The sequence below is a fragment of the Gallinula chloropus genome (assembly GCF_964237585.1).
Source record: "Gallinula chloropus genome assembly, chromosome: 5".
NCBI classification, from domain to species: domain Eukaryota; kingdom Metazoa; phylum Chordata; class Aves; order Gruiformes; family Rallidae; genus Gallinula; species Gallinula chloropus.
Window position 1 is genome coordinate 79,263,589 of NC_140090.1, and position 23,408 is coordinate 79,286,996.

The 23,408-nt window shown below is 44.3% G+C and overlaps 1 protein-coding gene across 10 annotated transcripts in view; it reads left to right on the top strand.

The window, feature by feature from the left end:
* DOCK1 (dedicator of cytokinesis 1) overlaps positions 1 to 23,408 on the top strand; it is a gene marked incomplete at its 5' end in the record, with an annotated part of 301,045 nt that overhangs the window by 17,240 nt on the left and 260,397 nt on the right. For 8 of the 10 annotated variants that reach the window (XM_084265218.1, XM_084265212.1, XM_084265214.1 and 5 more), the window contains 7 exons: positions 5,577 to 5,660; positions 11,433 to 11,473; positions 13,304 to 13,359; positions 15,225 to 15,321; positions 18,744 to 18,892; positions 21,942 to 22,077; positions 23,199 to 23,356. In XM_084265218.1, coding sequence (XP_084121344.1) covers positions 5,577 to 5,660; positions 11,433 to 11,473; positions 13,304 to 13,359; positions 15,225 to 15,321; positions 18,744 to 18,892; positions 21,942 to 22,077; positions 23,199 to 23,356 — 721 coding nt within the window. The remainder of the gene's footprint in view (positions 1 to 5,576; positions 5,661 to 11,432; positions 11,474 to 13,303; positions 13,360 to 15,224; positions 15,322 to 18,743; positions 18,893 to 21,941; positions 22,078 to 23,198; positions 23,357 to 23,408) is intronic. The other 2 variants (XM_084265211.1, XM_084265210.1) reach the window with 2 other exon arrangements.

Below are 23,408 nucleotides of genomic sequence, written 5' to 3' on the forward strand. Positions count from 1 at the left end.
CAGCGTGGGGATGTGAGGTGGCCCCAGGATGGCTTTGTTGCTCTGACTTGTTCCAATTCTGCTTGTTGCATCTCTAGGCTGAAACCCAGAGTTCACTGGCACACTTGCTGGATGCTCATCAGCCTTCATGTCAGCTAGCTCCACCTCATGTAATTAGCAGACATACTGTACCTGCATGCTGCTGCCTTGGTTGATGTGCAGATCTCAAAAGCCATGGCTTTATTCCTCACCTGTGTGTCTCTTACAATTGCCAGGTGCTTTCCCTATCATGAAGATGTTTAGTTTACTCTCAGTTATAAGCAGGTTATGTGTAGTGCCATCCCTGAAATGGTCGGTTTGGAAGCCAGTGCAAGTGTATCTGTAACACAGTTGTCAAGGAAATAGGCTATAGGTGGGATGTGGCAAAGATAGAAGCTTTACAGGTGACTCTCTTGCTCATGTAGAGCTTGAGAGGTGGTCCTGTGGCCCAGGAAAATGGCCTTCAGCTGCAGGAGGGCAGCTGGAGAGGAGCTGGGAGGCAGAAACCCTTCCTGGGGAGGGGGGAGGCCCTGGCACAGGGTGCCCAGAGAAGCTGAGGCGGCCTCTGGATCCCTGTAAGGGTTCAAGGCTGGGATGGATGGGGCTTTGGCCACCCTGGGCTGGTGGGGGGTGTCCCTGCCTGTGGCAGGGGGGCACTGGAGAAGTCTTCCCACCCAAATCAGTCTGGGGTTCCACGATTACCTTACATTGAGCTGTGTGAACCTGACCACCTGTAGTGCAGCTTGTAGCCCAAGGTGAGGGTGGTGGCACAGCGTTAGGAGTACCTGTGTTCCTTCTGGGGAAAGGTGATGGGTTTGTAGCTCAGTCTCTTTCCTGAGCAGCAGCGATTTTGGTCTCTCTTCTGTATGGTCTCTTGAGTTTGCTCTATCACAGACATATCCCTTAAGGAGCAAACACACTGTAAATAGCATTCTTCTCAATGATAAGGGGTGAGTGTTGGGTTGCAGTAGAGCAGCTCAGCTGTGCTGCTTCAGCCAAAGTTTATTAGGAAACAAACCCCTCTGTGCATGGCCGAAGAGCATCGGGATGCTCTGTTAGTGTTAACCAGGAGGTTAACTTGCACTGCCTAGGTCCTAGTCATAAATCTTTTGGATGCCTAAGTACCCATGCTCCTTATCCTGTGAATTGTATGGCAAAGGGTTTTCTCACTTAGGAGGCTGTGTTAATTCCTGGGCTGGAACAGCAGCTCAGGTGCAATGGGGAGGAGTAACGGTAGCAGGTGTAAATATTCCTAATGCTTCGTTTAGCTTAGAGCTGCCCAAGCTAAAAATCCATCAAGCTGAGAACTCAATTGTCCAAATTAGGCAAAGCTTATTTCAGTTAAAAGCATAAAAAATTTGGAAGTTGTACCTCAAGCTTTTTAAATATTGTGATTGGGGACTCAGTGCAGTTGATCAGACAAAATACAAGCATGCCAGTTGCTTCAGTCTTCCAAATATTATCTTTTCCTTTAAAGCTGCATTTGCTCCAATCAAAATCCAATTTATGTCTGTCATAGCATCTTTTGGTGTCACTCTAGGTAAATGTGACCCTGTGAGGGGGTTGCTGCTGGCTTACATAGGGGGGTGTGCTGTAGTTCAGGTCTGGTTTTGGAATCACAAGGGTGGAATTCGTGTTCGAGTAGCTTTGGTTGTTTGCTTCATGAGCTGTCAATGCTGCTGCAAGTCCCAAATGTGAAATTATTACTATTTCTTTTTACTGTTTATAGACATATTTTTCCCACATATCTATTGTTAAAGATAAGTCTTTCCTCCTTGGCTATTGCTCCTCAGATCAGGTCAGTGGGAGCTGTCGTGGGCAGTAATGACTGTTTGATGGCTGTTTGTCATCTTCTGTTGAAGGAATTGGTCATTCCAGGGAGCTCCTGTTCCATGACCCTCCTGCCTATGGCAGACACCCCTTAGCAGTCTCGGATATAAATCATAATGTCTCTTATTCACAGCTGCCTTGGGTCTCTAGTGTTACTCTATTTAAATGGTGGAGAGATGCTTGGCTGAAGTGTGAATTGAGTACAGGACTGGCTTTAATCTGCCAGAACATGATTTTTTTTTGCCCCTGAGATGTCTGGTGTGAGGCAGCAAGATTGGTCATTGAGGTCCTGAAGGTGGAAGACTTGAGCTGGAAGTGATTGTGGATGTGCTGGGCACGCACACCTTGACTCTACTGATTCTATGCAGGTCCTCTTGACTCTAGTGACAGCTGTGGGTGTTGAGATTTACATGAGTACTCTAAGGACAGAATTACATGTTCAGCATCTACCACACGAGTTAGGAGGAGTTAGTACCAACTGTGTAACCTCCCCTTCCCTGGCAGGGACAAAGACTGAACTGAAAACACTTGGTGGGTCCTGCCTGCCACATACTCAGCATCACTAACACCCCTCCACTCAGAGCAGTTAGTGTTTGCTGATGTGTTTTTCACAGACCCCTCTCCTGCAGAACAGCAGTTATGGCTTCGAAATACTCTTGGTACCTCCAGATACCTTGGAGGAAAGGTTCCTTTCTCTTTAATAACGACAGAGTTAACAAAGCCAAGAGTTAACAAGAGCAGCTTGGCATGTTTTGATGTCAGCAGAAGTGTATTACTATCTAAAACCTTCATTTAAATACTGTTCATAGTGGTCTCTGCAGTGCACTTGACCTTTTATTCTTTTTACCCTGAAGTGTCCTCTCTTCTGCTTATAATCTTACACTGTATACTGTGTTTTCTTTTCCAGATTGCTTTCTTTGTGGCTCTTTTGTTTCACTTTTTCATTGATGTGCTGCTGAACTCCAGAGCCTGTTGAGTGTCAAGCAGGAGGGGTACTGCAGAGGAAGGGACTGAGGCAGAGCCCTTCGGATGCTCATTGTTGGTGGGGGTTGTAAGCTGGAATCCAATGAATCCTGGAGGGGAACAAATAGTAACTCCTGGAGGTGGCAAAACAAACTTGTGGCCATGGCTGGAGGCAGCACTGGGCACTGTGCCCTGTCCTCGTGGTGGGATTAGAGCTTCTCATGTGCCCACTTGGATGCTTCCTGCTTGGGGCTAAACCGATTAGCAGATTGGAGGTGAAGAAAGTAATTTTCTCCAGCTACCAAGTCCTGTAGATGTAATTGGTGGTGTTGATCTGTATAGCTTGGGCTCTAGCCCACTTCTTGGTCTGGCTTGGGAATAGGAGACTGTTGGGCACGTAGGTGAGTGTGCTGCTTTATAACTGGGGCTTCTGGCCTTTTGCTGTAGGTTTTACATTTGAGGGGTTTTTTTGAAGTGCTTTGTGACCTGTAATGCCTGTGGCACGTGGTGTTTATCTCCTGGGAACTCTTGGTCTGAACATCTGTGGCTACTTCTTGTGAGAAGGGGAGTTACGTGTAACTTACCCAAGCCTTACTATTCCAATACTAATAATACCTGGGTGTCCCACTGAGCTCTTCCATGCCAACTGTCCTTTGAAACTACTGCAGCAAGAAAAGCAACCATCATACTCCAGAACATGACAAACAGATAGAAGTCCTCATTCTCAGATGTTTTTAAGAAGCTGTCCTTTGACACCACATTCTGGAAGCAGTCAGCATAAAGAGGGAGGTCTGAGCTCAGACAGTGCAACAGTGAAGGAGGAAGACTGCTGTTCCTGCTTCATATGTAATGTATAGAACACCTTTAGACTTGGTGGCCTCGTTGGAGGGGGTAACTGCAGTTGCAGAACCATTTGTGAGTCCACCATGTGTATAGCTCACAAACTTCAGGCTTGTGAAATACTGGAGTCGCTGCCTTGGGTCACGAGGATGCTACTTGGTATCAGAGGAGTTTGTTTCTTACAGAGGGTTTGCTCTGTGGGAAATGTAAAAATCCTAGCTTTAGAAGTCATGACTGTTTTTTGTTCTTCAGGTTTTTAATATTTTTCCCAACCAAACCCAGTCTGCAGTGTATTTATCAAATAAATTTCCTGTGTTCCTCTGGACGTTGCTGATCTCAGCACTCAGAGTTTCCAGATTTTCTTTTGGGAAGGGTAGGGAGGAGTGGTCTTTTGAATTACTTGTTTTGTTGTAGTTTAATATCCTCTGAAGATAAAAAGTTCTGAATTCTGCTTGCTTATCAGCTAATTCTTTAAAACCAAAACCCCCCTGTTTTCTCTTTCTTGCTTATGTTATTGCATCGGTGAGTGGGGTAATGCATCTTTCCCATCTGAATTATCTCTGGTACTATATAGCTGGCTCTACAGCTGCCTACTGGTGTGTTTTTGCCTTTCTTTTTTTTTTTGAGCAGCCTGGGTTTTGTCCTCTTCAAAGTAACTCGTTGTCCTGGATAGAGTTCTGGCTGAGTGTGGGCAGCCTGTGTGTTGGTGGCCGGGAGGCAGGGTCTGCTGAGGTGCATCTAAACAAATCTGAGAGTTTCACAGAATCACAAGGTTAGAAAAGACCTTTAAGCTCATCAAGTCCAACCCTTCCTGTCCTGTGCTAAACCATATCTCTAAGTACCTCATCTACCTGTCTGTTAAACACACCCAGGGATGATGACTCAGCCCCCTCCCTGGGCAGCCTGTGCCACAGCCCCACAGTTCTGCCAGGGAAGAACTTTTCCCTCACATCTGCTCTGACCCTGCCCTGGGGCAGCTTGAGCCCATTGCCCCTTGTCCCATCTCCTGTCCCCTGGCCGAACAGACCATGTCCCACCTCTCTGCACCCTCCTGTCAGGTCAGTGTAGGTGGTGATAAGGTCAAAGGTTCCCTTGGTCCAGGATCCTTTCTGCCCTGCTTTAGGTAGTGACAGCAGCGGTGGTGGTGTGCCTTTTCCTACCTGTGGTCCTGGATTGCAGAACTCCAGGCTTTTCCTGAATTCAGCACTGGAAAAGGGATCAGTTTCCACTTGGTTGTCATTCCTCATCCAGCCTGTGAGCAGAGCTGCTCAGAAATATGTTGAAAACAAAGGTGCCTGGTAAACTTGCAGGTCGTTGATGCTGTCAGGGCTTGCTGATGAGACAAGAAGGATAACTAGGTTGTGGTACTATAAAATGAGGGATAGGACTGGTCTTTCCAAGAATTGATGTGTGTTGATGTGGTTACTCCTGGCACTGAGGAATTCTGAAATCCCACTGTTTTGAAATACAGTGTATGTGTGCAGGAAGCTAACAGAGGGACTGAGGAATGATGCTTTAATATTGCTGGTGGTAATTGGAGGTTTCTAAAGGCTCTCTGTAAGGTTGCTGTGTGTTGAGCTGACAGTGGGAGACAGCCCAGCTCATTACAGAGCTGGGAAAAGTTGACACCAAGTGCTGGACGATGGGCAAGTACAGCAGCAAAATTAATTGAATGTATTGTGGGAAGGAGCAGAGCATTAGAAAGGGACAGAGGGACCGTCTTCAGAGAGTGGACCTGTGGCTTCTGAGCTTTGTTCCAAGGGGAAATATTAATAGATTAAAGGACTGGCCAAGTCTTTTGTATAAAATTCTTTGCCAGGAGGTTGAGTGGCAACAATAAGTAATAAAAACAGTGATGTGGGGGAAATAAAAATCCTGGAAGTTCCACTGTTTTGTGTGTGCTAACAGCAGTTTCCTCTGCCCAGCTCTCTACAACTACGATGCGAGGGGACCAGACGAACTGTCCTTACAGATAGGTGACACCGTGCACATACTGGAAACGTATGAAGGTAAGCTGGCAGGAGCTGTGTGTGCCACTGCATGACTCTTCTGGCTGTGACTTGTATTATCAGGTGATGAATTGCTTGCTTCCCAAAAGGACAAAGCACATTATTTCTAATGAGCGCAGAATTAAGCAATGGAACATGTGTGAATGAAGACGCCCGTGTGGTCGATACCTGGTGAATAACTGTTTTCTTTTCTGGGGAAGATGGATGTTCCCACAGCTTTTATTTGTATGGATCAATTGTAGCATCTACCCTACATTAGAGAAATGATAGATGCTTTTTTGGGTACCCTGGGGTAATGCAGAAGAGCCTGCTGCTAAATGAAGTTCCATCTGAATTTGAAAGTCACCTGGGTCCTAAATTATTTATATGTTTCTTATAAGATGGGTATGTGTGTTAGAGGGCTGTGGATGCGTTTCAGGCTTTCCAGATGCTTTGCTTGCTTGGAGATGAAGCTGTGGAAACATTACATATACCAAAATCTTTTCCTCCTTGATCCATGTAAAAGGGAATTTGAATGCTGAATGTGATAACAGACAGAACCTGAAAATTGTCCTGTCGCTTCTCAGCACTTGCTTGATCCAGTTCTGAGCCAAGCAAAATACAGCTCTTCTGTTATATCCTTGACTTGAAATCTAATGGCATGCTGCAGTTTGGAAAGGTATAAGTAATGTATAACCAAGCTGTTCGTTTAAAATGTTGTGGAAATATGATTCACTGTATAGATTGGATTTGGTTTGTTTCTCTAGACATCAACCTTTTGGTGCACCTGTGTGAGAAATTTGATTTAGTTATTGGTTTAACAGGATTTTTAATTTTTTAACTTTAAAATAGCACCATTTGCTTTAGTAAACTACTAAAGTAGCAAGCTCTGCTCATCAGCCTGCAAATTAACTTTCTCATTGCTCCTAGGCTGGTGTTTTCTTAGAGTTCACCTTGCTGCTGCAGTCCTGAGCTTGACTCTACACAAAGTAATCTCAGAATCATAGGGGTTGGAAGGGACCTCCAGAGCCCATGGGGTCCAACCCCCTGCCCAAGCAGGGTCCCTAGGACAGGGCACACAGGTCGGTGTCCAGATGGGGCTGGAATCTCTCCAGAGAAGGAGACTCCACACCCCCTGGGCAGCCTGTCCCAGGGCTCCCTCACCCTCACCATGAAGAAGTTGTTCTGCATATTGGTGTGGAACTTCCTGTGCTCCAACTTGATGCCATCACCCCTTGTCCTTTCCCCACGGAGCACTGAAAAGGGGCTGCCCATTTCCCCCTGTTTCCCCCACTAATCTTCGTGTTATTGGACATTACATGCCTTAACAAAAATAATCATAGAATCCCAGACTGGTCTGGGTTGGAAGGGACCCCAAGGGTCACAGAGCTCCAACCCCCTGCCACAGGCAGGGACACCAACCTCCATGCCTGGAGCTACACAAGGTTGCCCAGGGCCCCATCCAACCTTGAACAACCCCAGGGATGGGGCATCCACCCCCTTCTCTGGGCAGCCTGTTCCAGCACCTTAATGAGATTAAATCTAATAACACACAAAAATTTAATGTGACTCAAATGACTTAGATATTGAGCTGCTTTGTACTTTTTTATATGAAAAGATTCATTTAATGAATGTGGGGGAAACTTTGACTCCCGAGTAGGGCATGTGAAGCTGTATTGAATGGTGACTGCTGCCAAGGAAGTAGGACAGTGGAGATGACTCACTTTTCCCCTGGACTTGAAGAGTAGAAAGCCCTTTGCATGCTCATGGCTGTTAGGCTTCAAGCACATGGGATGAGTTAACGTTAAAAGAAATGCAAATAAGTGAATGTTCTTCCCAACATTTTATACGATGATTGCTCATTACGTACCTGCTGTGATGGGAAATGAGATGCCATAATTCTTATCTCTCTTATTCACAGAGCTGCCATTATTAGGTAATTATTGGAGCTTTTTGATCTCCAAGTTCCTCTACACCAAACTGGTGCAGACTGTGCCCCGGGAGGTTCTGTAGCATCTGCAGTGAGGTGCAGGTGTGTGTCTGGGAACTTCCCTGCTGTCTGTCCGGCTGTCAGGGTTGTGTTGGATGTGGTGGGACTGAAGGAAAACCCCCTAATGATACTACTGTGGGGCAGAAAAGTGGTTTGAAGCATCGGTAATGCCTTTTTGCTGATGTTTCTCCAAGGTCTTCCCCTTTGCCCTGTGTTTAAGGCTGTAGGGGGAAAATACTGGCTTCTTTCATTGATAACTGCTGTATTATACATTCTGCTCTTGGCATTCTACAGTAGAACTGCTACTATTTTAAAGTAGTTTTCTGCAATATTTCTTAAGTTAGGAGTAGTTTTGAGGACTCAGATGGCTGTGGGGTTTGAAGTGGTAGATTGTATTGTGGTTGGGTTTTTTTCTTGGTCTTTTTTTTTTTTTCTCCATTTTTTTCCTCTTTGTTGTGAAGAAAAGCTTATGGTAAATCTTTGCTCACTTGTTCCTCTCTCTGCAGATGAAAGAAGCTGGGGAGTTGGGAGGGTTGGGTCTCATATGCATAGTCTGAAAGACCTGTTTGAAGGCCAGACAGGTTTCAGTAGGGTTTCAGGTTGCTGCCCTGTCCTGGAATGGATTGCTAAGATGTACTTCCCTTTGTGTGTTAAAACCTCATTTATTTTTTTCCTATATGTAGAGTCTACTTTGTAATTTCTTTTTATTATTGAAATATTTTAATATTTTAAGTATTAAGCAAAGGAAACATTATTTTCTCTCTGAAACATAGGAATATGCTTGTACACATACTGCAACGTGCAGATCCTGTCAAGCTGGAGCCTTCTTGCAAACAGCCTGCACTTTTATAGGAGTTATGGGACTGGGAATGAATGTGCATGGTTCACTCTTAAATGCCAGTGTTTGAAAGCTGCTTTTAGAATAATTCATCTTGAAAGCCCAATTAATTTTTATTTTTTTGGGGGTAGAATCACAGACAATTTTCTTTTTCACTTAGAAAACTGCTCGCTCCTCCTAACGTGAGCCTTACTGGAAAAGCCAAACAAAACCATTGGACTTCATAAATATTGTCCATCTTGCAAGGGGTGTATTTCATAGCAGATACCACAAGCCAAATATTTGCCATGCTCTGAATTAGTTAGTACTTGCCTGACGTTTACTTTCTTAATTTTGCTTCTTTACATTATTTGGTGGAATGGGCAAACAGAATGTATGATCAATAAATGGGTTTATTAAGGTGAACAGCTATTAAATGTAACAGTAAATAAGCCTCAAGCCCAGGCTTGGATGTTTGAACAGCAGTTCATGTCGAGTGCTGATGTGAGGAGTGAGTTTGGGTGCCAAACTACTATTTTTAAAGAAGTTTTTCCTGATAGTGTGACCAAGTTTAGTGGTTGGTTGCAGCTTTCTTGTAGCCCAGCACAAAGCTCCTTAAAAGCCCAGGTCACTTTAGAAGAATATTTATGGAATCAGGTTGTTTTCCTCTCCTGGTGTTTTGTCTGAAATAGGATTGGCCCTGAATAGAGTGAGGAGGATCTGGAATTGCAGCGAAGTGATTGACATCAGGTATTTGCCCTCTCTGCCCTCAGGCTTTGGGGCTTTTATTGACTTTTTTACATGATCTACAAAACTCAAAGCTGTTGGGGTTACAGAATCTGAGTTCCAACCCCCCTGCCACAGGCAGGGCCACCAACCTCCAGGCCTGGAGCTACACAAGGTTGCCCAGGGCCCCAGCCAACCTGGCCTTGAACACCCCCAGGGACGGGGCATCCACCCCCTCTCTGGGCAGCCTGTTCCAGCCCCTCACCACTCTCTCTGGAAAGAACTTCCCCCTAAGATCTCATCTAACCCTTCCCTCCTTTAGCTTCAATCCATCCCCCTTGTCGTGCCACTATCAATACGTGTTCGTGGCAGGGCTCAGTGCCTCCAGTTGAACCAAACTCCCCAGTACACGGCTGCAGGCCTGATCCCAGCAAGAAACACATCTAAGTGGTGGCTGCCAGTGAAGAGCCTGGTTGGACTTGCCTGGCTGCATTGGGACCTCTGGGACAAGCAGGAGTGTAACCACTTCTCCGAGGTGGATTTTGGGTGCTTTCCTATCAGCATTCCCTTGTAGCTCTTACTGCTTGCAGCAAAGCTTCAGAAAGCAGAGGTTCAGCAGCAGGGGGTTTCCTTTGCTATGTGGCTCTCTAATCATCCTGAGTTGATGATTTTGCCATCAGGCAGCAGGGCAGAAGGTGGGATGGGATAAGAGAGGTGCCAGAAGTGATATGGTTGTGTCCTTTAGTTTGTACAGTGCATTTGGTGAGCAGTGTGGTGTTCATCAGTTTGGGCTGCAGAACTTCAGAAGGTTGGTTTATTCATATGAAACTGAAGGATTTCAGTCCTTTAATAGGATTGAAATCTCTGTATGTCTGCGCAGGGATTTCTGTTGGGGAAGTAAGCTCAAGCAGAGATGCTTCTCTGCCTTTGTACCTGAGCCAGGAACCATTCCTGGTCGCTTTGGCAGCAGTAGTTGTTGGTACTCTGTGAAAGCAGCAGGTGTGTGAGAAGTGAGACCGCTGCAGCCTCAGTAGGGAAGTGACCTGTGATGGTTGTAGACACTGGCTTAAAGTAGGTAGCTCTCACCATCTCTATGTGATGATGGGCAATAGGCTTCTGATGCAGGATGAAGATGATGAATCATTTACCCTTTGCTCCTGGAGGGCAGACTGAAAAATCTTCTGGCTTCAAGGCTTTTAATTTGTATTTCTAGTCCCAGAGTGTAGATAATGACTTTATCAGCATGTGTTGTCTTCCTTAAACTTTCTTCCTGTCCCAGCTGTTATCAGGAGTGCGACTGTAGTTTTATTTCCCTGTCTGCTTTGAGATTATCCCCATCCTCACCCATGCTGATGTCTGGAGAGGGGTGCTTTGCCACGCAAACCCTCTGTTTGCTGGGCTGGGTGGGGGCATTGCACCCAGACTCTGCCTTCCAACAGCTGCTGGGAGGGCAGCTCTGGTCACCTGAGGTGTTCCCACAGCACAGAGAGAGATCCAAGATTGCCCCAGCACAAGCACAGAAGCAAGCTAGTGCTGAATCAAGGGTGCCTGGTGGAGATCTCATCCCCTTCCTCTGGCACCATGCTTTCCATGAGGCAAAATGACTTGTAGGCCATAGGGTTTGGTTCTTGCTTTGGTCACCCTGTTGCCCTGAGGTGGAATGGCTGGGGCAGTGCTAGGAGCTGTGCTGGTGATCATTTGCAGATGGCTTGTGAACTGGGGACATGATGATAAACAAGACCTTGTCTCCCAGTTTCCCAGTCTCCCCACCTACCTGGTAGAATGGCCCAGGCTGAATAATGCTGCAGCATCAGTGCTGCTGAACTAGGGCTGTGGGGCTCCTTGCTTATCTAGCTTGATGTATGAATTGCAAATCCCAGAGTATTTTGGAACTTAAATAGCTTTTAAAATCAAACCCATCAAATCCGCCAGGAAATCTTTATAAAGTGAATGTGCTTAAATTGGTTTTGTTTGTGATGGTGAATTACTACTTAAAGTGCAATGAAGGACAATTAAATGCATCTCCTGTAAGTTGCTGTCTCTGCCATGGGGCCCTCTCCATCAGTTTCTTCATCACCTCTCTGATCATCACAGCTTCCAAGACTTGTTTTGGCCAGGATATTAACTCTGTAGAGCATATAAATTCAGGTGGGGTGAAGCATGATCAGAAGCCACCTCAAGGTGCTGTCGAGCTGAGCAGGATCAGCTGCTGGGTGACATCAATGAACTTCTTAATGCCTTTTCCCTTTTCCCCTCCCAGGTTGGTACAGAGGTTACACGCTACGAAAGAAATCCAAGAAGGTAAGTGTTGCCAGAGCAAAGCAAAGTGCTCGTTTTTCTCTTGGACAGAGATGTATTATGGCATCAGGTGTGTTGGTACAAAGGAGATCTCCAGCCCGTGTTGTGGGAGCAATTCACTGTGCCCACTGATAGCTGCTGGTGTGGAGTCTCAACCTGTAGTAAACGTGGGGTTTTTCTGTTTTCTTTTTCTTTAAGGTAACTGAGACATGATTTATCAGGGCCTGCAAGCTGAGCTGCAATTTAATTTTTGCAATTTAAGGGTATATATATGTGTACAGCTGCTGTAGATGGATGGATGTGCATTAGCTTGTTTTTTGCAGTAATTGCTGTACCAGAACCTTTGCCTCGGTAAAACGTTCAGGACTTGATGTTCTACTTGATCTGTTTAGAGGCTGACACCTTGCTCCACTGTCTGTTAAATAAAGTATTGCTCCTAAAATGCAGTTGCACCTTGGGAAGTAACACTGAGATCTACGTTGTGATTCTTCAGTTGTGCCCTGTGAGAGGGGGAGTGATCTTCTGCAGTGGGATTTTTTTGCCTGGTTGTTGGGTTTTCCCTCTGTGTTTATTCCTTGCTGAATTAAAAAGAGAAGCAACGGCACAAATACAGCTTCTAACATTGTATTGTGGGGCTTTATTTAGCATTTTACTTCATAGTAGTAATTAACCAGAATTAAATGACTTGTGGTTTTTGGCTTCTTTTTTTTTACTTCAAGTGAAACACTTCAAATGTAATGTTTGCCTGCAGAGGTGCAGCTTGACTTGGGTTTGCACATCTCAAAGTACAGAGCTGGGTTGTGTGGTTCATCCCACCCATTTCCTACCCAGGCCTGTTCTATGGGGTTTTTTCTATGCTATTTTGATATTTTCTTTTTTGGAAAAACACTACATTTCTCCCAAACTGTATTTCACTAACGTGCCTTGTACAGCTGAAGCAATTATGCATTCTTCTTGGCTTAAATTAATTCCCCATGTTACTGCATTTGTCTGACTGCCACTAAATATAGTGGTGCTTTACTTTTTTTGTTATTTGGATGTAAAGAACCTTCCCTCCCCCACAAGTTTCTGTAGCTTTCTAAGAATATTGGGTTTTTTGCATTCCCAGATAATAAGAAAACTCAACTGCTTCCTCAGAGGGTGAGGTGGAGGAAGGGTTGATGAGGGTTTTGGCTGGTTGCACTAAGGATAGGTTGGCAGTAGGAGATGTTGCATTACGTATGGTCCACATACTATAGGTTGCTGTGCAGGATGTGTGTGTTATTGTATGGCAAGACAGCCCCCTGTATACTACACAGAATGGTCTATTTTACTGGAAATACTGTAGGAACAGAAGTACCATCTTACTGCAGGGTCAGAGAGCTTGGTTAGATGTGAGAGAAAGCAAGGAGCAGGACTGGATTATGGGTAAGATGTCATTTTGGAGTAGATGTATTTAAAATGACTGGTCTTTCATGCTGCCAAATGCAAGCCTGTTTTTAAAGTCTATAATCATCCAGGGATGTGGAGATCCGTGGCAAAGTGTACTTAGAGCTGGGGGAGGGAACAGCCCTTGGAAGGGCCACTGGTGGCAGGGCATCCCAGCTCTGCTCTGCTCCTGTGGAGGTAAGCTGAAAAACACTGAGTCTGTGTTTGCTGAGGTTCCAGTAACATGCAAATGTGCATTGAAAAGAAAGCAAAGCATCCCAACATGACTGTTGGGATGCTAAGGAGGATGTGCGTGGCTCTGCAGACCCAGCAGTGTGTCTTGGTGTAGTTTTAGGCATTAGATAACTAACCAGGTGGATATAATGCTTTAAAACATGCTTTTTTTTCCTCTTCCTCCCTCTGAAGGGCATTTTTCCTGCCTCCTATATACATCTCAAGGAAGCGATAGTTGAAGGCAAAGGGTAAGTTTGATTTGAAAATAATGAAAAGCCATTTCCCTATTTGTATCTACATAATTTTGGTGTCTTATCTGACCACATACGCTTGTTTCTACTTGTTTAAGGAGCTGGTGACACAAATATCTGTGTTTTCTTAAAGGTATTTTAAATAGATGGCTTGCCTCAAGTTCAAAGGCTCTGTCATCAGCAGTGCTCCTGGCTAGTGCTGCAGGACTCAGCTGCATTGTCACATAGTTGGCTAAAGTCTGACCTTCTCTCTGTTAATGTAAATGCTTCAGAAGAATTAATAATTTACCATTTTTCTTTGTAACTTTTATTACTCTCCCAACTAATAATTACCTAGATTAACCTCCTCCACTCTCTGCCCCCTGCTTTAGTTCGAATTTCAGTATTCCCAAATTATTTTATCTCCCAGCCCTTGAGTCTCAAGGCTTCTGCTGGGTATATTGAGAGAGGCCTTTGCTGAGAGATACCTTTTCTTTTATGCAGATGCCACTTACATAATTTCATAATTAACTCTTTGGTAAATCTTGTAGGCTGGAGTCCTTGCTGAAAGCCATTATCCCATTTTCTGCCTTGCCAAATTCTGTGGAATTGTTAATATTGTGATTCCTCTGTTCCCTTGCCTGATGTGTGTGATGCTGAATAGCTCAGGCTGAGTTTAGTTATTTAGTAGCTGTGATATATCAAATCAGTATTGGTAGAGGTGTGTCTCAAAGCTCTTAACACTGAGACAAGAGTTGAGTTAAACAGGACAAAAACCCAACCAAAGCTCCAACCAAATCCCAGGGGGGGAAAAAAAGTGGAGTGAGTTTAATACAGAATTAGCCAGGTATGAAATGGAGTGAAACAGGATTTAAAATAGTTTATTCCTTTGTGCCTGATTTATTTTTATACACTGTTAAATATGTAAATGGTAAAACTACTAATCATGAGATTGCTGCATAATGACATCTTTCTGGCTGATTACAAAACTGCCTTTAAGTACTCTACTTCTGAAATATTAAAAGATCTGGCTGTTGTTTCTTAGCACATAAGTTTAAAACAAGCTGTACAGAGACTTAACGGCGATGACTTGCATGCTTGATTTGGCTTGGCAAGACTGATATGTTGAAAACAATCATGTGTTGCTATCAGAAATCATGTGTTGGATGAGAAACTTAACATGAGCCAGCAGTGGCTCTTGCAGCTTGGAAGGCCAGTGGGATCCTGGGTTCCATCAGAAGAGGGGTGGTGACAGGGAGGGGATTGTCCCTCTCTGCTCTGCCCTTGTGAGGCCCCAGCTGGAGTCCTGTGTCCAGAGCTGGGGCCCCAATAGATGTGGAATTGTTGGAGAGAGTTCAGAGGAGCCATGGAGATGCTCAGAGGGCTGGAGCAGCTCCCCTACGGAGTGAGGCTGAGGGAGCTGGGCTGGTTCAGCCTGGAGAAGAGAAGGCTGTGGGGGGACCTCATTGCAGCCTGCCAGTCCCTGAAGGGAGCAGAGGAACAGGAGGGGAATCAGCTTGTTAAAGGGCAGAGACTGGCAGGACAAGGGGGATGGAGTGAAGCTGAAGGAGGGAAGGGTTAGATGAGATATTAGGGGGAAGTTCTTTGCAGAGAGAGTGGTGAGGGGCTGGAAGGGGCTGCCCAGAGTGGGGGTGGGTGCCCCGTCCCTGGGGGTGTTCAAGGCCAGGTTGGCTGGGGCCCTGGGCAACCTTGTGTAGCTCCAGGCCTGGAGGTTGGTGTCCCTGCCTGTGACAGGGGGTTGGAGCTCTGTGACCCTTGGGGTCCCTCCCAACCCAAACCAGTCTGGGATTCTATGATCGGGGTGTTGTGGGTTTACTTCATTAAAACTCTGTTGGTTTCTTTTTTGCCTCTTCCTCTTAAAGACAACATGAAACAGTCATACCCAACGAGCTCCCCTTGATCCAGGAGGTGACCACTACGCTGCGGGAATGGTCCATAATATGGCGGCAACTCTACGTTGTGAGTATCAGTCTGGGAGAATACTGATAATACTGCACAGTCTGTGAGAAGAGTGATGATGTGAAGGTACAGTGAGAGCTACGGAGGAACCTGTGCTGAAATTCCCCTTCAGCTGCTGTCTCTGAAGGCTACTCTTTCAGCTGAAGAGCTATTGAACACCTATGTCAAGGCACAAATCTCAGCAGTGTTTTGAGTGGGTTTTTTTGCAAATGCTGTGTATTTCTTGGGCAGAATCAGGTTTTTACAGACTGTTATCTTGAGCTAGCAGCAAATTGTTGAGCTATTATGATGGCTTTTCCACGGGACGCTGTAACACAGAATACGTTGGGTTTTTAAGATGCATATTAGATTTTTCCAAGTCTTCAGACAGCTGTGTGAAAGAAATGAAGGAAAGGCTTTTTGGGGGCAGTTCTTTAAGATCTATGTTAGGGGGAAAAAATGGAATATTTTATGTTGAATTTGTGGGTGTAAACTTAACATTTGAAAAATCATCAGTGCATGCCTCTTACCTCTCTATTCTTGGAATTGAATCTGATTGCTCCTGATTTATCCTGACCTTAAGTTACACACCTGATTATTTTCATGTGCTTAAGATCCAAGCATTTACGAATATATTCTTAGAAATTATAGTAATAATGCCTTGGATGGGATAATAGAAAAATAGCTGTGAAACTACACATATTAAAGTATTCCTAAGTAAGGTGTAAAGGGTGTTGAAATGCACCCTTTATATCTGAACTGTGTTTTTAAGCTGCAGTGTGTTGAAGGATGTAAGATATCCCAGCTTGGGCTTCCCATGCTTTTGTTGAGCAAGGTCACTGTAGCAAGATAATGGGAACAAGAAAGTCTTACATTTAGAATGGGGTTTAATGCACAGGGTCAGTCTTCTATAAATATTTAAGATATTGTGTTATGAAAGTGCAGGGTGTGCAGTGAAAATGAACTGGAAATAGAGATGTTTGTGTTGAGTGAAGTGGGTAATGCTCATGCCCATGGAAATAAAGATTAAAAATACAGGATGCTGGAACTGATGTGGTGTTGCAGTAGATGAGATGAAGGATGGTTATATGTAGAGAGAAACAGATTATATATTAAGTGAGAGTTTAATGTGATGTGGTGCTGGAGAGATCTTGTGTTGAGGAGTGAGGAGGAAGTAGACGGGCAGGAGCAAACTAGGAGGAAGAGGAGCTGAAGAGGGCCTTGAGAAGGGCTTTGCACACTGCTGTGTGCTGCTGAGGACAGCAAGGATTATGTTTTGACCCCGATGTCTTTTTGGGGGGGATTTTCTGGAGTTTGGTACAGTGTAATGTCAGAGAACCACACAGGGCTTGGTTGTGGTGTACGTACAGTCAGAGAGGAGCAATAGCAAGTGACAGTGTTAGAGGGTTTCCTACCAGGGCTTACCTGTGCTTTTGCAGCAGTATCTTTTAGGAAATCAAAGTTCTCTTAGTGTGGGAACCCATTGTTCTGACTGTTAATGTTTAACCTCTCCTTTGTCATTCACTCATCCATGAAGACAGGTGAACATCAGACGCTGCCGCGGTGCCTTGCTCACAGCTTGGGGTTCAGGAGCAGGCAAGGGGTGATGCTGCCAGCGGCCTTGGCTGGGTGGTGGAAAGGGTTCCAGTGCCTGTTCCAGCTTCAGGCTGAGGGGATAGACTGTTTAATGAGTTTGTTCATAGCTTGTAACTCCAGGATATCTGCTGGATTAATTGCGTGGGGTCAGCTGCCACAAAGAGCGCTGGTTTACTGGAAGTAGCTGGTTTCAAACTGGTCAGTCTGCAGACTAGAGAGGCGTTCCATGTTGTCCACATCTTGCATATCAAAAGTCATTAAAGGGGCACAGTTACGCCTTCATTCAGCTTGTAATTTGGGTCTGAATATTAAATAGGCGTTCAGTTTGGATTTGCAGAGGATGTGGCATGCTCTCCTCACTGGTGGATGATTGCCTGCAGCATCAGAAATCACAACCCTCTTTCCCATTTGGATTTGGCTGTGGTTAGCTTCCAGCCGTATGTGCCTGTTGTGTCTTTCTCTGCTACATTAAAGAGCTTTTAATAACGGGTATTTTCTCTCTGTGAAGGTTCTCACACTGTAATCAAGTCAGCTTTTTGATAATCTGAACAGACTGAAGTCTTTAAGTTTCACAGTTAGACATATTTTTGTCCTCCTGAGTCTTTGAGTCATTATATTCTTTTCCTGCACTGCACCTTCTGCATGTTTTCTATTGTCTTATATATAAAAAAACAGAGAAATTTATTTTAATTATTCAATTATTGCAGTTGTTTTGAGTCAAACAAGGCCTGGGTGTAGTCAGAGTGAGAGGTAGCTACAAGTAGGCTGAGTTATTAATTGATGGAAGGTGTTGAGAAAGATTGATGGATTCCTTTAAAGAGTGTATTGAACAAGTGGCTTAAATTTTGAGGGTTATGAAGACAGTAAGAGGCAGCTTCTGGGTGAGGTCAAAGCACTCAGGGCCTCTGCGTTGTCTTTGTCTCTGTTTCACAGCGAAAATGTTGTGTAGCTTCAGTCCTGTGTAGGGTTGTTTGTTTGCTCTGAGGCTCTTGTGCATGTGTACTGTGTGTGGCTTAAACCAACGCATCACATTCTCTTTTGTGGCTACAGATTTGAGCTGTTGTCCCTGGATGCACGTACGTGTGGGCATGTGTGTAGAAATCGCTCTGGAAAGGAGGTTTCTTTTCCATTGTGAGTCTGGGACGTTACCTTCCTGTGTCCTCTTGTAGCTGAGCGTTGCCAAGGACAGTTTGTGTGTGCTGCTGCACGCTATTGAGTATCTCCAGTTCAGCCTTTGTAAACAATGAAGGTGTTTAACTTCCTGTAGGGTTTTAATGCTTTCCTGTTTTGCCACGTTCCTTCAGGTGGTACCTGTGGACTCCCAAGGTGCTGAAGCCCACAGCTTTGCACACTGAGGGGTGGCAAAATCTTGTTTGGAAGGTGTACCTAGGAGGAAAGGGTTCTCTGCTGCAGATGGAGTGTTGCAGAACTTGAGCCTCTTGCTGTTAAAATGCACTGGGTTTAGTCCCACTCTGCTTGGTGTAGATGGGCATCGAGTGAAGTTTCTCACAGAATCACAAGGTTGGAGAAGACCTTTAAGACCTTCATCTCTGTGAACTAAGAGAAGAATACCTTCCCCTTGCAGGCCTGTTTTGGACAGGGTATGACCCAGCTTTTAGGCCAGCATAACCATGAGCAGTTAAGCTTGTTTAGATAGCTAAAGCAGAGGGTAGGGCTCTGTGGTCAGTGTTTGTGCTACAGAACTTGGGCTCCTGTTTCAGAACTAGCTGTAGGTACTTATCCTCTTGAGTTTGTGCTTTAGAATTGGGATTTATTATATTTATTTAAAAGATGCTCAGTGGACTTCAAAACTAATTTCTACCTTTGTTTTTTTTCCCCCCAAACAGCAAGATAACAGAGACATGTTTCGCAGTGTACGGCACATGATCTACGATCTCATTGAGTGGAGATCTCAAATACTGTCTGGGACCCTCCCCCAAGATGAGCTCAAAGAACTGAAGAAGAAAGTAACTGCCAAAATCGATTATGGCAACAGGTTTGTCAATGATATTTTCCCAATCTGCACTTAAAACCAAATCAACTGGAGTAACACCCTTTAACTGTCGGTGGCTTCTTGCAGAAGTCTTTTATTCCTGAATTTGTGGAGGTGTAATAGTAGTGTATTAATTAGTAGTGTATTAACAGTCCTGTTACAGCAAGATACCTGAATTAATGAGGCTCGTGTCGCATCTTTATAGTACTAATGACAACATGTAAAGTGGAATCCAATGTGTAAAGTGGAATCCATCTGTAAGTCCCTCATTTGATATTATCAAGTTGATACTGGTATGCTGCTGTCATTTTTAAGGTCAATTGAGAAGCACAAGTGCATTGCCTCTGTTCAAAAGGCGATTTAAACTCTCCTTGCTTCTGCAGCATGGACAGTTGCTGCCTTCTCAACCCCACCAGCTGCATCTGCCCTGCAGTCACTTAGCTGTCGTGTGAGGCTGAAGGATTTGGCTCCAAAGCGGAGTTGAGCTTATTGTTCCCCTGCTTATATAGAATCCAGCTTGTACCAGAAGATTAATGGACAGGTTTAATAATAATTAAAAAGAAAATCTATTTAAAGGAAAGGGAATGGAAACTCTGAAAGAAATGCTGAAAAAGAGAGGCAGGGGTTGAGGTTGTGTGTGTGTGAGAGGTGTTAGTAATTTGGACGTGTTACCTCTCCAAACAGTGGTCTGCATTTAAACATAATTCTTTCTGAATACACGTGTTAGGGTACAAGTTGTCTGTGCAGTTACAACTTTCTCTTTTGGCTGCAAGTGAGAGAGCCCATCTTTCTTCCCATCGGGAAACAGCGCTTCGCATACAGAGACTGTGGTAGTGTACAGCGCACCTGGGCACTGGGAAAGCTTTCAGCAAGCCCATCTTTAAATCCCTGGTGATGTAAATCACTCACCAGACTTCAGCTATTTCTGTGTTAGCCCCTCAGAACCTCCACATTTGCAGTATTTATGTTAATGCACTTTTCTGTCACAGCTTTTGCCCGTAAAACGTGAATCGATAACCACGTTCAGTCAGTAATTAGCACTTCTAATCCAAGATATGGACTGTTGTACCTCGGTAGACAATTAACCAGATGCTGTTGATATTATTTGTTTGGCTACTGTATTTTACCATCTGGCTAAGGAGTTGGTTAAAGTTTCTCCCAATAACCTCCAGATGCTCAGCGTTCCAGTACAATGGAACATCTTGTGCTGTGCTTCGTATTCCTGATGTTCTGATGGACTAATGAAGTGATCAGAACATCTCTGTGGAGTACAGGAGGGAAGTGAAGTTGAACTTTGGAGTAAATACTCACAACTGAAAGATACCATATGTTTGTAATACATTCCTACATTCAGTTCTGTCTAAAATGGGCATGAATGATGATTTTGATATCCAGAAAGAATGAATTCATGACAAGGTTTGTAAAAGTTTTCTGATCTAGTCATATCTGAACTCCTGTGTTGTGAAGCACTGATTTATAAAGGAGATTGGTGTCCCTCTTGTATAAATAAAGACAACAATTGCACTGAGAAAGTAGAAATGATCTTATGAATTTGTGTGTTTTAATGTTTTTCTGAAATTGGGTCAGGTAATTTTGTTGTGGAAACACTTTTTTGTTCAGTTGCAAAATCTGTAACTAGGACACTCTAGGAAAACAATTCAGTTTTTTTTTTTCCAAGCATCCTTTGCAAGTTAAAGGATAAAACAAAGAAATGAAATCAAAGTAATGTTTGTTTCATTATTTGACAGTCTGTGCAAATGTTCTTGGCCTGTTGGTGTGTAGCAGGCCCAGTGGTTAATCTTTTTCTCTGAATTTAAGTTGCCTTTTCCTCTGCAGGGCTCAGCTTTTGTTCATCCAGGGCTGGCAGTTACAAAACAAGTGGCCAGTGCCTCTGTTTCCTGCTGTGGCTGCTCTCCAGGAAACAGTAGTAGGGAGGAGCGAGATGACTTTGGCTGCTTTTCTGTTTGGTTTCAGTGGTGAATCTGCTTTTTAACCAGAAAAGTCATTGGTTCAGGTGGTCCAGGGATGCTCAGGAGAGTCCTGTGGTGACTAGGGCTGGTGCCTGCACTCTGTGAGACGTTCATCCACCTCTGAATTAGTGCAGAGCAATTAATTGGAAGCTTTCTGCATTGACTCTGCTCCAGGCTTTATTCAACACTGCCACGTGTCCCTCTTGTCAGGGAATGTCTTGACATGAAGCATGTCTTTGTCTGCCACAGCTCCTCCTCTTTTCTGCTGATTGCAGGTCATGTCCAAATGGGACTTACAGATAAACCACCAACCTCTGTGTGGCTTATCAGACACTGCAAGTTTGGTTTCTGCTCATTGATCAAACATATTTCAAACCTGAAGCTACAGCAGCTCCATTGTGAGAGGTGACTGCAGAGGTAGAAGAAGAAAATAGGAACCAGATGTATTGAAGGGAAGATAGGTAGAGGCATGTGGCTCAAACTAGACCTGAGATATATTATATATCCTTGGTTCTGCTGCCAGCACTGTACTAACATGAAAAGATGTGAAAGGTCTTTCCCAAGACTGGGTTTGATTATGGCAGGAACCTTCCCTGCAGAAGGTAATCATGGATGTTAACTCCCTGCTGACAGAAATCTGGCTTCAGCTTTAAATAAAGGGAAACAACTTAATGTCAGAGGGTTTTGCTAAAGCACAAGTACACCTGCTCTGGGGGAGAGTATGGAGGGGGGCACAGTGACCTGGCCAGCTTGGTGTGGTGTGGCTGGAGGGGGTGGTTTGCTCAACATGTGAGATGAATTGGAGGATACAAACTCTCTTACAAATCTACCTCTTGAACATTTACTTCCCTGGTTGTTCTGCTCTTTCCTTTCCATTGGTTCTTTCTGTGCTGTGGGGAAAAGCAACTTCCAGCCAGGGCTGGTTATCTCTGGGGTTGATGATGTGTTAAATTACTTTATATATCAAATAATATTTGTAATCATGTGTCAGGTGTGAGTAACTGATGTTAAACACTTGGCAGGTGTGTTTTAAGCATTTCTTTGAGCGCTGCTAATTAATGAGTTTTCCTTTGTTTGTTCAGAATTCTTGATTTAGATCTGGTGGTTAGAGATGAAGATGGCAACATTTTGGACCCAGAGCAGACCAGCACGATTAGCCTTTTCAGGGCACATGAAATAGCTTCCAAGCAAGTTGAAGAAAGGCTCCAGGAGGAAAAAGTAAGTTAGACCATGCAGTGGGGCTTTTCCCTCTGAAATGTAGGACTGTAAATTAATTGGCTGGCTGTTAGGATTTGGTATGCTTATGAAGAGTTATCAGGCTTAAACATTTTGTAAGAATTTATGTGTCTGAGGCTATTTGGTTGTCATTTTGTCTTTGAAAGGGCTTATTTAATTTATGACTAAAATGACTACCTTTGTAGGTTAATAGCAGAGGTGGATGTTAGGATGTTGGATGTTAGGCTGTCATGAAGGTTTCCTTTTGAGAGTTGAGTAGAATAATGTCCTGATTGTGTTTGATTTCTGTATGCCCATCCTGAAAATCAGTTTGCTGAAACTGGAGAGGGGCTGCTTCTGAGGGCAGGGAGGGGCATGACAAGGAGAATGGTTTTAAACTAAAACAGGGGAGACTTGAATGAAATATCAGGAGGAAATCCTTCCTGGGGAAGGTGGTGAAACCCTGGCACAGGGTGCCTGGAAAAGCTGGGTCTGACCTGCAGTCCCTGGCAGGGTTCAAGGCTGGGTTGGGATGGGGCTTTGGGCACCCTGGGCTGGGGTGGGGTGGTGTCCCTGCCTGTGGTACTGGCTGAGCTTTGAAGTCCCTTCCAACCTAAACCAGTGTGGGGTTTAATGAAATACAGAGGGCATATTTAAAGACATGTTCAGGCTTGAATAGTCAACTTCTTTGCTATCCAAAATCCTTCTTTTTAAAAGGAAGAATACTTGTGTTGTAAGGAGTCCTGCTCCATGCCAGCAGCAGGTAGTGGAGCATGGTATTCCTGAGGAGCTGCTCACAAGTGTGTTAGTGCCAACTTAATGAGTTAACTGCTTCCTGTTGGGTTGTAATGGGCCATACATATGCTTGCAGCCCTTACCAAGCCTGGTGTAAGCCTACACTAGTTTAAATGGGATTTATCATTTCAGAAGACCTCCTTTTCCCTTGCTTTTTACTTCTCAAAGACAGATCCAGAAAATACAAAGAGTCCAAATACAGAGGTTACAAGAGTAGGCACTCAACAGAAACCCTGTCTCCTATATGAGAGGTTTTAGGAAAGTTTTATAGTGGCTGGATGTTTGTTAGGCTAAATTAAATCCAAGTTTCTTCTGTTCTTGAATTACAGTCTCAGAAACAGAATATTGATATCAACAGACAAGCCAAGTTTGCTGCCACCCCTTCGTTTGCTTTGTTTGTAAACTTAAAAAATGTGGTCTGTAAAATAGGAGAAGATGCTGAGGTCCTGATGTCTCTGTATGATCCCCTGGAATCAAAATTTATCAGGTTAGTGTATTCCCTAATCCCTGCTTACTCAGTGTTAGTAGTGAGGCAGTTT